The 15207-nt window shown below is 36.5% G+C and overlaps 1 protein-coding gene across 8 annotated transcripts in view; it reads left to right on the top strand.

Moving 5' to 3' along the window:
- cyst (rho guanine nucleotide exchange factor 18 cysts) overlaps window positions 1-15207 on the top strand; it is a 345308-nt gene that overhangs the window by 49324 nt on the left and 280777 nt on the right. For 7 of the 8 annotated variants that reach the window (XM_081746637.1, XM_081746623.1, XM_081746604.1 and 4 more), the window contains exon 2: window positions 12592-12685. The exons of the other annotated variant lie outside the window; for it this stretch is intronic. In XM_081746637.1, the coding sequence (XP_081602763.1) occupies window positions 12643-12685 (43 nt within the window). In that variant the 5' untranslated portion in view covers window positions 12592-12642. The remainder of the gene's footprint in view (window positions 1-12591; window positions 12686-15207) is intronic. 8 annotated transcript variants of the gene reach the window in all.

Here is a 15207-nt window from a genome sequence, read left to right as displayed (position 1 = left end):
TAATTCTCTATTTAAACCAGAAGTAGCAGAATCATCAACTTCGGTACTAACGCTGATCGGTATAGAATAAAAACCGCAGTAGCGAGATGGTTTTCTGTAATCAATTAAGCGCTCAAAGAATATATTCCATTTTTATTCTAATCTCTCAACTAAAACCGAAAGTAGCAGAAATAAGCTATTTCCGGTTTTAACGTGGATCGTTATAGAGCAAAAAACGGTATTCAATGTAGATAGAAGCACCCTTCTGCAATCAATTAGGATTACCAAGAATAAATGTTACATCCTTAACTCTATATTAAAACCAGAAATGGTAGAAATCCACAACAACTTCTGGTTTCAGATTTCGCTGCATAGAGTAAAAACGATAAGAGAGCTAGAAGCGCTTTCTTCAAATCAATTTAACCTGCTAAGAATTAATACAGTCTTTCTTAACACCTGTTCAAACCAGAAGTGATAGAAATCAACCACTTCCGGTTTGAATGTTGATCGTGATAGCATAAAAACCGTAATAGATAGCGATTTTCTTTTTCTGTATTCTTTAGGTGCCCGAAAATATATTCCATCCTCACTCTCATCTCTGTACCGATGGAAGTATCAAAAATCAACACTTCCGGTTTTAATATTGGCCTTTATAGAGTAGGAAAGGTAACAGACAGTAAGAAGCGATTTTCTGCAATCAAATAGAATCCAAAGAATATATTCCATCTCCACTCTAGTGTGTCTGTTTTAATGATTGCTATAGAATAGAGACAGTAATAGACACAAACTAATTTTTATTGTGAATTAAGCGTCTCAAAAATATATTCCATCCTCACTCTAATATCGGTACTAAAGGCGGAAGTGGTAAATCTACTACAATTTCAGGTTAAAATGTTAATTGAGAAAATATACGTCATACAAACCAAACTCTTTCACGTGGCGTACACGTGATAATGCTATTTGTTTAACACTGGATTGATATGTTTATAAATACCATAAAAGCTGTTTTATCATCTGTTTTCATTCTATAGTATTGTTTTTCTGTAAAATTTACAATTTATTCCAAAAGAACGCTCTGCTGCAACCTTTTAGCTGTTGAAATTATGGCCACCCTAGTGTAGGGTGACCAACCGTCCCGTAAAAACGGGATTGTCCCGTTTTTTCATTACCATTCCCGATGTCCCGAAAAAAATTCCCGAGACGCTAAAATGTCCTGTGTTTACGTACATTGGGTTTAAAAAAAACTTTCCAATCTAAAATTTCCTAATTTATATTATTATTTTCTAAGCTAAGCTATGTGATTATATTCTAATATGTCTAATTACTGAGCAACGTTATTACGATGTTTGCGATATTGGATATGGTGGCTACACTGTTTTCCCTCCCAGGCCTTCCCCTGGAAGTCTCCCACTCCGCAGACAGTGCAAGGACTTGAAAGTCTTATGAGAAACAAATTGTTTTTGCTCTCTGTTTTAGACGGTGGAAAACTGAGGCGCTGTCATCAGTACAGTACAGTGTTTCCGTGATTTGACTAAGATGTAACATACTATCATTTACAAAAGGGTAACAAAAGTAAAGAGCTATAAAAGTGAAAATAGAAAGAAAACTAGTTGTAAGTAAAATAATGTTTAAAAGTAAGAAAAAGCAAATAAAGGGAGTTGGAATCCGATGCTGAGAGTAGTTCGTTACAAATTCTGCCGGTGACAGATTTTGTTGATTGACAGATATTGAGATGTTTCATATATTTTTAGTAATGTTTTCAAAATTTCATTTTTTGTTAGTTGGTGATAGTTACTTGTCATTATTTAATTCCACAACCATTTCAATAGGTTTTAAAACGAAAAAGTGTAAATTTGCTCTTTTTTGTGAGAGATACAGAGAGTGAGAGAGAGAGAGAGAGAGAACGGAGAAACAAAAATATATATTTAGGGGAGCAACATATCGAAAAGTAAAAAGTTGTCCCGTTTTCTCTAGGTGACGATTTGGTCTTCCTACCCTAACGGTGACTAATCTCAATTTAAATAATGTAAATCTGTAATTATATTGTAGACTATAAATGTAAAATAGTCTTGTTCGTTTGGATAAAATGTAGGCCTATACTTCTCTTTTCGTTTATTTATATATCTGATTTTGTTCTAAAATTCTAAGTCATATTACATAGGCCTATTTTATTCCATTCTGTAGGAGACAAAGAAAAAATAAGTATTAGTAAATAGTTCCAAGGCTATTCTACTGAGAATTTCACTATTATTTTGGATATATTCTTTACTGAAATATGTGCTTCCGTTATGGGAATTTGATGAATAAAAATCTAATTATAAAAGGTTCACAAACCATATAAAAGTATTGTAACGTCTGAGCATGAAAGTGTGCGTGACTTCGCGCGTGCTTCGCCTCGCGATTAATGCTGAATCAAAAGAATATAATGCTCATGAACGGGGAAACTTGCATGGAGAAAAAGAGCAGTTTTTTTCTCAGAATAAATGCTCAATGGGTGTGCAACTGATTGCTAAACTTAAGTGATAATAATACGGAAGTACTCAATGTTAAGGTGAATGAAGTATTCATTATATTCTGAAGTACGTGTTTCTTTGTGATTGCTGTATACAAAATATTTTAGGACAGGGTAGTCTGTTACTTAATTTTAGTACACAGACAATAAATTAACAGTATATATATATATATATATATATATATATATATATATATATATATATGTCATGGTTAGAAAATATTAGTCTATTACTCGAGTTTGAGATTTGAGAATACTCTTAGATTTTAACTGCTTCTACATTCTGAGTTAAATTTCTGCTTATTTCTGATGTTTCGTTCGAGGGTGGATGTTGGATAATAATGTTTTGCCAGCATTAACTGCCAACAAGGAGTACTGATAATATATTAGACCAGAGATGGTCATTTTTCCTAACCCTCCCTCACCCTCACCCTCAATTAACGCCCCTCGCCCTCACCCTCCATCACACTCACCCTCCATTGTCGCCCTCCCCTCACCCTCCCTCACACTCACCCTCCATTGACGCCGTCACACTCACCCTCCCTCACACTTACCCTCCATTGACGCCCTCACACTCACCTTCCCTCACACTCACCCTCCATTGACGCCGTCACACTCACCCTCCCTCACACTTACCCTCCATTGACGCCCTCACACTCACCCTCCATTGACGCCCTCCCCTCACCCTCCCTCACACTCACCCTCCATTGACGCCCTCACACTCACCCTCCATTGACGCCGTCACACTCACCCTCAATTACTTTATCGCCCTCACCCTCCAACGCCATCACCCTCAACTACTAAAATGAGGGTGAGGTGAGGGTGAGGGCGGCCCTCATGAGGGCAAAATCAGAGAGAATGACCATCTCTGGACGTATACAGCCAAAAGCAGGAAATATCTTTTTATTTGATAATTAAATATAAAGTTATTTATTGCGGTTTGCAGCTTTGTACTTTTCTTGTATATATTTTTCTCTTACTTAGAAGAAATAAAGCTTTTTCTTAGTTACAATTTCAGAATGAATGAATATATGAATATTTATTAGTTTGTCTTCTGAACGAATATATGAAGAAAAAAACTATTTCCTGAGAACTTATAGTATTTTTAATGGGTTACTTTCGTTAAACTTTGAAATTTTCGGTAGCCAGAGACTTGCAGTATATATTGTTTATATATTTCGTAATTATTATTTCTATAACGTGAAAATATATAAATATAGAAAAGTAAAGCTATGAGAAACATCTTGTCTTCGCTTATGAAAAGCATATGAAACTGATGGAATATTGATATGACGATTTTCTGTGAACGACGATTAATTCTAAGATAAAAACTACATTACATTTTCTAACATATTTTCCAGAAATGAAGAATTGCAAGATAATTAATTTTATGAACCCTTACCCTCACCCTCAATTAACGCCCTCACCCTCGCCTCCCTCACACTCACCCTCAACTGACACCCTCACCCTCCCTCACACTTACCTTCCATTGACGCCCTCACACTCACCCTCTATTGACGCCCTCACACTCACCCTCCATTGACGCCCTCCCCTCACCCTTCCTCACACTCACCCTCCCTCACACTCACCCTCCATTGACGCCCTCACACTCACCCTCCCTCACACTCACCCTCCATTGATGTCCTCACACTCACCCTCCCTCACACTCACCTTCAATTACTTTATCGCCCTCACCCTCCAACGCCCTCACCCTCAACTCCTAAAATGAGGGTGAGGGTGGCCCTCATGAGGGCAAAATGAGGGAGGATGATCATCTCTGTATTAGACTTCGAAAGTGTGCTGTTTGTATGTATCGGAAGTCGTATAGAACCACTATGTTAGTCTATCTGAGCAAGACAGATAATAGATATTGAGAAGCGTTTTTTTTTTTAATGGACCTGGTGTCTCAAGAATAGATTCTATGTACTCGGTTAGCCTTATATTCAAACCGAAATTGGTCAAATTAATCATTTCCGGTTTCAGCGTTGATCACCGTAAAGCAAAAACAGTAAGAGAAAACTAGTTAAAAACGTTCAGCGTCCCAAGAATAGATTTCATTTGCTCCGTTAATCCTCTATTCAAACCGCAAGTGTAAGAAATTAACCAAGTCAGGTTTCAATATTGGTCGCTAAAGATACCATCTCAATTTGTGTATCTCTACCGAAACCGGAAATGGTAGAAATTTACTTTTACTTTCGGTTTCAATATTGGTGTCCACAGAGTAAAGACTGGTAGGTATAGTGAGATGCGTTTTTTTAAATTGGTTTAACGTCCCAAGAATAGATTCGTCTCCTCTATTAACCCTCTATCAAACCGGAAGAGGTAAAATCAATCATTTCCGTTTCAGCGTTTTTCATTATAGAAGATAAACGGCAATAGGTGGCAATAGAACATAAGCGGTTTTCTGAAATCGATTCTGTGTCGCAAGAGTAGATTCCATTTCCACCCAGAATATCCTCCTGCTGAAGCCTGAAGTACTAGAAATCTACTATAAACTTAGCAATTTTTCAAGATTGTGATGGTGGAATTAGTGACTGGATTTAGTGACCGACGCAAGTTTCATGTCACTCAATAGAAGTTCCTATTTTCATATCTAAGCTCTTCAAATTTAGAAGAAAAAAATAATCATGTGTTATTCACTGTTAAGTTCATTGGCATCGATACGAAAGGGTGATCAGCTATTAAGCAGATAAAGGAATGATATTGGATTAAAAGTCACCTTTGAGAGACAGTCTCAAGAGCCAACGTCTTGGAGTTCGGAGTTGTTCTCGTCGTGAATATTTCGTCGAATGTATGATGTCGAGAAAACTATCTTCAGCGTGTCACTTAGTGTGTAAAACATTCGCATATTGAAACACAAAATCATTCATTCCCGAGAACGGTTATATTCGTCACGACACCAGGAAAGCTTAAGTTCTTACATAATTTACTCAGTTTCAATTTTATTAAATATTTCTCAAGTTTGAACTGTGTGTTTGCAACGCTAACACCCAAATTACACAATAACTTACAATATGAAGTGTAACGCTACTACACATTTCAGTATTGATCTCCATACATCAGAAACTAAAAGATAGCAAGAAACTGCTGTTTGACATAGATTCAGCATCTCAAGAATTTCTCCATTTTTATCTGTTGGAACCAGAAGTAGTGGTTTCAGCACTGATCGCCGTACTGGAAAATCGGAAATAAATAGCGACAAGCAATTTTAGGCTTTCAAACTATGCTATGCGTAAGTATTGGAAGTATTATAGAACGAATTTGTTCGTCTGTCGACAGGTATTAGAGCAAAAACGGTAATAGATACCGAAAAGCGGTTTGTGCAATCGGTTCAGCGTCCCTAATAACATTCTACATTAATTCTCTATTCAGACTGGAAGTGCTTAAAATTAGCCATTTCAAGTTTTAACGTTTATCACCATAGAACGAAAACAGTTACAAATAACTAGGGATGCCAAAACCGGTTCTTGGTGAAACCGGTTTTCGGGTCTGAACGGATCCGATTCTAGAAGATCCGGCTCCGGAACCGGTTTTTCGAATCCATGTTTGGAACCGGTTCCTAAGACCCGGTTCTGGAATCGGGTTTTCGGATCCAGGTCCGGAACCGGTTTCAGAACCGGTTCTGAAAACGATCTCCGAGAACCGGAACCGGTTCCGCCGGAACCGGATCTTTGTGGCCATCCCTACAAATAACGTGAAGCTATTCTGCAAACGATTCAGCGTCTTAAGGCAATTGGTAATGTACCATGACTATCCCGTTCACACTACAAAACTGGAAGTAGTTAACATTTGCTGCTACCTCCACTTTCAGTACTGATTTTCGTAGAGCAAAAACGGTAAGAAATATTGAAATGCTGTTTCTTGCAATTGATTAGGGATGGTACCGACTCGAATTATCGAGACGAGACCGAGACGGACATTTAGGCCTATATAGCGAGACGAGACCGAGATGGACTTTTATACCGTATACCGAAACGAAACCGAGACAGACCTCTACAAATCGAGACGAGACGACTCAGGTCAGTCTCAAAAATCTCGGTCTCGTCTCGAATATTGATGTTGATAGCTATTAAAATTGCCTTTACTTAAAATTTGTTTCGTTGCTGTATTAGATAATATGGGAACGGTTGACTGATGTACACTCATGTCCAAAATTATTGTCGCATGTCTATAAATTATGTTGTTGTAGGAATATAATTTGATTATGAATTCGTCCGGCATTTCTTACAACGGCTAAGACATGTATGTGACAAATTTCATGTCAAAAGAACAGTAATTAAATACGAACAATAAAACGAAAATAAAACTTTCTTGTCCATTTAGCAACATTTTATTTTACTCATTCTAATTTTCGTATTTATAATTCTTTTAATATGAAATTATTACAAATATATATTTTCCGATTATATACACAGTATTAAAATTACCCTGCAAAATCATTATCATTATTCTTACAAGAAGACAGAGATATGCGACAATGATTTTGGACATGAGTGTACAGTGGCGTATTTAGGGGGTGGCTATCGGGCTCAAGCCCCACCTGAAATAAATTTGAGATTTTTTTTGTATTGCACGTACAGCACGAATTTTATCAAATTACACTACGGAGATTATTACATATTTCTAATTTACATATTAAATAAAACCACAATACCACATACATTGTTCATTGTAACAAAGGACAATACAATATCACTAACATCAACATTTTGGAGATCTCTAATAACTCAAATGGCATGGACGGTGCAATGCGCATCAATTGTATCGTAGCGTCAAATACTATGATCATGCTGTAATGTATTTCGAAAGAATGAAGGAACAAAGTTACAAGAACTGGAAAATTTAATTTTTTTTCCAAAGACTTTACATCGAAAACATCCTGACATATCACGTCACATCATGTAGATGCTTCCAAAACACTTAAATGGTCATAATGCCATTTACAACAATTATTATTTCAGTCCGTTTCAGAGATAACAAACACATGGGTAGTGATCAAGGGCGCCCATCAGGGGAGCAAGGTGGGGCGCTCACCCCCCACCCCCCCCTCTAGAGGAAATTGTGCTTCGGAAGATCGAAAATCCAATAGATATTTTAGAATAGGTACCGCAAAATTTGAGACTTCATTTGAAATGTCGCATATATTTTCCCCCCTTGGCAGCCACAAAATGGGCGCCCTTGGTAGTGATTGTTATATTGCTTAAAATGACGTATTTGTATTAAATTTTTATAATGATGGTTGCTTTCCTTTGTCTCTATAACAGCGTTTCCCAACCTTTTTCAACTTGCTGCACACTACAGGTGTAACTTTAATTCTTGCGGCACACTCATATATATATATATATATATATATATATATATATATATATATATATATATATATATATATATATATATATATATATATATATATATATATATATATATATTATTATTTGTAAATATAAAATACAGTGGTATTTTTTCTCTGTGATTACTTATCTCCTCACAGAGAAGAAAGCTCGATCACTGGTTTTCCCCCGTGATAAATCATTATGAATAGTTTCCATTCTAATTTAAACTTGACAACAATTGCAATGAAATATAGGACTCAGGTTTCTAAAAATACAATTCCTTTTTCGAAAACTGTATCCAATCTTTCACAAAGAAGGAAGATCACTAAATAATGAACGAACAAACAAATTTCTTACTTTTAAAACACAAATGTCTCTAATTTGTATGCACGTTTGCTTTGTCGAAAGGATTGAATGATATTTTAAAATTTCAAGTTACGAAATTGTCTGCAACAATAAAGAAGCACGAGCTCCTCCGTGGCTAAGCGGTTAGCGTACGCGCCTTTGGCGTGGGAGACCCGGGTTCGATTCCCGGCGGGAGCTCATGTGGTTCGGATTCCACGTTAATCAGTAGGTCCACGTCTCATATAGCCTCGCTGCTGAAAGGGACGCTAAACTAAAATCAACTCAACTCCAATAAAGAAGCAATAATGGTCATAACAATGATAAGAAATTTTTTCAACATTAAAAATGTGCAGAAAAGTAAGTCAGTATGAAACTTAAATTGTAGATTCATAGTAGAGGTTCATAGTAATGTGAAATACAAATATACATTTTCCCCTATGTCTTGCAATTTGATTGCTATAGAATTAATAATTCTGTTTCAATTTCCTTGCGGCACACCAGCGACCCACTCGCGGCACACCGGTTGGGAAACGCTGCTCTATAACATTACAACAATAGTTTTTGATGATTTTAATTACATCGAGTTGCAGTTACATTATTGTAAGCAATGTTACCAACTTAAATAAATTGCTAAATATTATTCTAAATATAGAGCAAGTAACGTAGCTAAACTGCAAACTATTTTTAAATTACTCGTAATTTGTTGTACGTATGGTGCAAAAATGTTTTCAAAAGACGACGTTTGTCATAGTCCTTGGGCTATTTATTATGTTTATGTCAAAGTTTTCGTTCCAGCAATACATGTAAATGCAAATTATAACTGAAATTAAATATGACTGATAATTTTTCAGTAACACTAGTTTCCCCTAAGCCTTTAAGCCTGGTGTACACTTTAGATTAAAATCGTGCTTAATTAGAAGTTCTAATTACACCCTAATTACATTTCACTTGTTTTAGTTTGATCACCGAACCACCTCAAACTTGATCCATACCATACCATACCATATAGCTATATGCAATAATTCAAAGGCTTACAGTTAGTAATACATATTTGTTGATTTTTGGTTTGGTTTGTTTCAGTTTAACGTCCCACAGTTATGCTAGAGCGGCTAAAGGAGACGTGGAGTTACTGATTATAGTGGAATTCAAACTACTTAGGTCGTTCAGCTGTACCACCACCGGGAATCGAACTCGGGACCACATAAACCGAAGTCAAGCGTGCTAGCCGCTAGACCAAATGGGGGTCCTCACATTGTGTTGATTTAAATCATTGAGTCAGTGTTGAAAGATTCGAAGATGAAAAATTAGCGTGTCTGTGCTCCAAAAGTAGCGGATCTGTAGCCCAAATATATAGAAATTAATTATTTGGCAAGTAATAATTAGCATTAATAAAATAATTTTTAACATGGTCCGGAAAATGTGCTAGACATATTGCAAGAAGAAATTATGGTCGATGAACGAAAATAATTCTAGACTGGATACCACGAGACAAAAAACAGCCTAGGAAACGTCCGGATGCAAGAAGGTATGACGAAATCAAGAACCATTGGGGAGTAATGTGGAAAAGAATTGCCCAAGATAGATAGTTGTGGAGAAGACTTGGAAAGACTTTCATCCAGTAGTGGATTGATAATGGTTGATTATGATAATGGGGATGATTTTATTATATCTGAACCTCAGAGGTAAACTAAACCATGATAATGGTTGATTATGATGATGGTGATTTTATTATGTCTGATCCTCAGAGGTAAACTAAACCGAACCACTAGAAAGAACAGTCTATTAAAAAGTATTCTTAACTCCATTTCGACGAAAAAATGACTTAGCATAGTCTACCTCTAAAGTTCAGATATAACTTTTACTAAGTAAGGTAGGGTGAAAATGGATCCAGAATCTAACGAAAGTCGTACAGCGAAATAAAATATTTTTAACTATTCATACGTCATGTTGCAGCAAAACTACGAAAATTAATACAAAAGAAAACTAGAAAGTTAAGAATCACTAGTTTTGGCTCGAGAGAGAGAATAGATACAGATAGCTCGAATTACCTATATAGTTAAAAAAATATGTATGTCCATCTTTCGCAAGGAATTATCAATCAATATAAAATTTCAAAGTAACGAACGCACGATTAATTTTCTGGAATAAAGATTACTTGCACACTGAGAGCTCAGGAATAAGCTTAATCTATGTTACGGCGCTTGATATATGCTTATGTAATGCATTACGACCCTATGAACTTGTATAAGAATTAAGAAACAGAATGTACTTAAAGTGAGACGCACTATGCGAAACATCGGACTTTGAATCTAACTTGCTTGGTGTTCCAGTCCGAGACCACACATAGAAAAGATGAGTGCTGTAGCTCACACCACAAGGTTTAGGAAGTTCGTGTCATAAAGGTCATAAAGTGTCAATTAAACATGGAGATGTGAAACGGTAATAAAGTATTTGATCAATTTGAAACAAAATATATTGTAGTAATAATTTACCCTGTTTAAAAAGAAAATGAACGTTATATTCTGTTTTTAGAATGACAGTCAAAGCAGAATATATTAGATAATAAATGAGAAATCGTAAAATTTCAATTTCGGTAAGATTAAATACGTTCGTGCTGCTATATGTTGCGTTATCCGTTATGAGATATTGAACAATTCTGATTCAAAGGAAGGAAATAAACTATTATATAGTACTGGAATTAATTTAATAGAGTTTAATTGTATAGGCAGTACTGAGGCTATATAAGATAAAGTCTATTGCTGAAAGTGAAATATGGGTTGCTATTAGGGTTTTATCCCAGGTATGATATACTAACTGATGATTAAAGCTATGAAGACAGTCAAGCATGAAGGCAAAAAATAAGAAGCGGAAACGACAGACTGTACAAATAACTTTCCCAATTTTAATTTCACACTATTTATTTCGAGCCTTTGGAGACGAGACCGAGACTTGGCCCTCGAGACCGAGATCGAGACAAGCATCTGTTGACCGAGACGGCGATTTTGACTCGAGACGAGATCGAGATCGCTACTTATCAACCGTGACAAGACTAAGACAGTACAAAGTCTCGTGTCGTCTCGATACCATCCCTACAATTGATTCAGCGTCCCAAGAATAGGTCTATCTGCCCCATTAACCCTCTTTTCAAACAGGAAGTGGTTTAAAAAAAAATCCAGTTTCAGCACTTTATAACCATAAAACAAAATGGTATTATATAACAATAGTAGTTTTCTGCTAACGATTGAGGCCACCAAGAGAAACATACCATCATAACCCGCAACACACTACCAAAACAGGAAGTAGTATTGTAGTATTCCTACTTCCGGTTTCAATACTGATTTCCGTAGAGCAAAAACAGTAATAGATACCGAGATGAAGTTTTTTTTTTCAATCGACTCAGTTTTTAAAAAAGTAAATTTTATGTCTTCCCTTAACCTTCTATTGAATGTGGAAGGGGTTAAAATTAACAATTTCTGATTTCAACATTTATCACCACAGAACAAAAATGGCAATAGATAGCGACAGGCTGTTTTCAGCAATCTATTTAAGATGTCAAGAGAACGTGCCATAACAACGTGCAATACTCTACTAAAACTAGAAGTGGTTGAAATTCACTGGTACTTCCAGTTTCAATACTAATGTTTGTAGAACAAACACTGTAAGATATATCGAGATCCAGTTTTTTGCAATCGATTCAGCTTCCAAAGAGGGGTTCTACTGTACTTCAAGTTGATTATTGAACTGTCATAGTATGGAAGTCTACCGGGCCATTCCATATGAAATCAACAAATCAATGTGGCTTATATGTTTTAAATTTTCTTAAATTTTGTACAAATGTTGAACCCAAACATATACACCTGCAAAATATTACAACTCTACCTCAAACGGGACTCCTGTAGGCACGATTTAATGACAGTGACAGTGCCTTTTGAAAGGTCTACTAGTGTTGGTGTAGTTTGTAATTCAACTATAGCTTGTTAATGTTACATCGCTGCAATCCACTCCTAGTATGAGAGAATTGAAACGTGGACATCACGTATTTGACTATCTGTATCCAAAAAAATGATAAGTAAACTATACATTGGATAATTTTCCTAATCATACTGCTATCTATAATTAATAAGTGTTCAATAAGCAGAGAAATAAATGAATTTCACTCATGTTTCATTAGATGGGCCTGATGTTTTGTTTCTTACTTCCGTTTTCTTTACGGCCTTTTTATTTATTACATTTAATCAATTGCTCTCTTCTGGACATAGGAAGTCTACATTGTAGTTTGCTTTACTATCGTCAATAACTTTTTATATATAATTCATTTAAAATTGAAGTAGTATATGCGATTGAGAATTTTTGTTGTTAATTGATAATGATGTGCATGTAAATTTGATATTTCTTTTTCTAAATACTGATACTTTTACGTAGGTGCAAGGCGGGGATGCTCCAGTGCGCTTCCAACTGCGTTGAGTACATGAGATGGACAAAAGATCAGAATCACGGTTACCAATTTTGTCATCAGGTGAATTATTTTTTGTTTTATTTATTTTTTATTTTTATTTGTCTTCAGTTTCATTTATGTCGGTTACAAATTACTTGAAAGTTTTTCTTTATTTTTATTTGTTAAGCTTAGTTTTGTTTCTGTTTGTCACTTTCAGTATTAATGAAATCATAGACAGATAGGCCTATTACTTTACCCCTCCTTTTGGAGAAATTACATTGAATTTAGCAGTAAGCATAATAACTTTGCTTATGAATAAACACTATTTCAATATGGCGCTTTTCTAACTATACCACTTACCGATACTTAAAAATATGCTGCCTGCATCTTCGGAGACTTGCGGGATGACTTCTTCGGAGACTTGCGGGATGACTTCTTCGGAGACCTGCGGGATGACTTCTTCGATCTTTCATTTTCTGTGATTATGGCAGCCAGGTTCCAGCAAAGTTTCAAAGGATTGTAGATTCATGTTATGCCGTTCTTGTCGCCTGTGTCAGCTTATTAGTCCGTTTCTGTTGGACGCGATGCCTGTATCCTGTTTTTCTAGTTTCCTTCTCAAATGTTGCTCAGATCACTACAGCTCAGGTCTCCGGACGTGTTAACCCAGATGATGAAAATTGTTGTTTACATACAATTCATGGTACTTGGCATTATTGTGTTAGATGTAGCACATATCCATACCGTAAAACTGTAATGGTATTGGCTATATTTTATTAAACAGAATGCTACAGAGGACGTATTGGTTGTCCTATGAACAACGAGTGATCTGATTACGTATCAGGAGATTCAGCTCAGTGCAGTTGCTCCTCCGTCATTCTACAGAGACTTAAAGGCTTCAGTATAGACAACTTTAAAATGTTCATTCACCTATCACAGTCCAGCTTCCCTTCACTGGAGAAGATTCTTTGCAGGTATACAAAGGGTATTGTATGCCACTTCTGTTGAGACGCTTTCCAGAGACAGAAGCTGTGCGCACCTTGTTAGAAGAAAGGAGGCATTTCAGGAAGTCCAGAGGCTCAGTAGCTCGTTGGGCTGACATCGGGACTCTTCATTGGGATGTTGAAGGTAATATCACCTATGCCAGTCGCAGTTTCCATCCCTCTGTGGAATTCCAGCGTTTATTTAGCTCTGTGACTTGACGCTTTGTTATGATACAGTTTCACCTGATTAGTGTCCGCTTCATGCAGTGCGAGTATTTCGTTATTAATCATCCGTCAAAACATGTTCTTAATAATACGCTATGTTGATTTTTCACATTGTTGGAAGGTGCTGTACTTTTTAATTTTCCGCTTAACAAAATCCAATCACAACCATTATACAAGTGGATCATAACCATTATACTATGTGAATCACTTTCTGTTCATTGACGAATAGAACTGCTTTGTTCTTTTGTATCGACGTTTATGTACGTAATAAGTGTTCAAACCTTCACATAATCGGTCATAATGCACAGGAAACATTTTCACTATAGGACATTGCGTTGTATCGATAGATTCTCCGACGCCATCAATATGATTTCCGCGCAATACCAATGGTGACAGTTCTACTGGAGTTATTTTGGATGGGGTTTAGTCGTTGGTGCACAGTCCGGAGCGGTTACATTGCATATCATCACACTGTGACACTTCACAGTGAATCGTTCAGCAGCAAAACTCAGTTCATGTCACTGTCTCTTGGTACAGCTGGTACATCGGAAAGTGCTATAATGTGTTCTCTCCAGAATCGATGTACTTTCAGCCCCATTACACGTCGCACTACACTACTACTTTGATAGCAGACACCATACTACTGCCTCAGTTGTGCAGCTTTCACGTTTCTGTGCTGTACCGTGTTCCTTGTGTTTCGTCTGTATGAAAATTTATCAGCGTCTTTATTTTATGATCAGCACGACACTCGGCAACTGCATTTCTCCTTGAAGGGACCATACTGACACACACTCATTAGAGTAAAAGATGAGAATCTTGATTAATATCTTCAAAGGATTGACTGACACTGTGGCTGTTCAGGCCTGGTGATGAAAATATTATCGGGATCAGAAACTGCTCTCAGTTGTAGGTGGTTGTAGGAAACTACCGAAATAACCAACTGATGTGCATCAGTTCGCAGTGTTCCGATGAAAACTGACCCTTCTTATTCTGCCTGAAGCTCTTGGAATTCAGCCATTTATTGTTATATTTGTCTGATCGTATGTTGTGATTTTTTGTCATATATAGGGGTAAGTTTCATGGATTGCCTAGCACATTCGGCATTCATGTGTTGCTCCATCAACTTGCACTTCCGGAGATAAAATACATATTCGATTTGAGTGGATTGAACTTTACGTTATCTTTGCTTAGTGGCGTCTCTTGAAGGAAGTCATATCAGTAATAAATAAGTAAATTAATAAAATTTTATCGCTACAAGCTAAGGGAAGAAAACTTGACTAATGTATTAATTTGTGTACACAGCTTTCTTCTCTTAGCTTGTAGTGTTCAGGGGTGGACTGGCTATGTAAAAAGGGCGCGGTCACATACTCTGGGAGGGCGCCGTCCATCTGAGGCTTT

Source organism: Thermobia domestica, chromosome 2 (assembly GCF_964235325.1).
Source record: "Thermobia domestica chromosome 2, izTheDome1.hap1.1, whole genome shotgun sequence".
Lineage (NCBI taxonomy): Eukaryota > Metazoa > Arthropoda > Insecta > Zygentoma > Lepismatidae > Thermobia > Thermobia domestica.
Note: the sequence above shows the minus strand (reverse complement) of the source record. Positions and strands in the feature narration are given on the sequence as shown.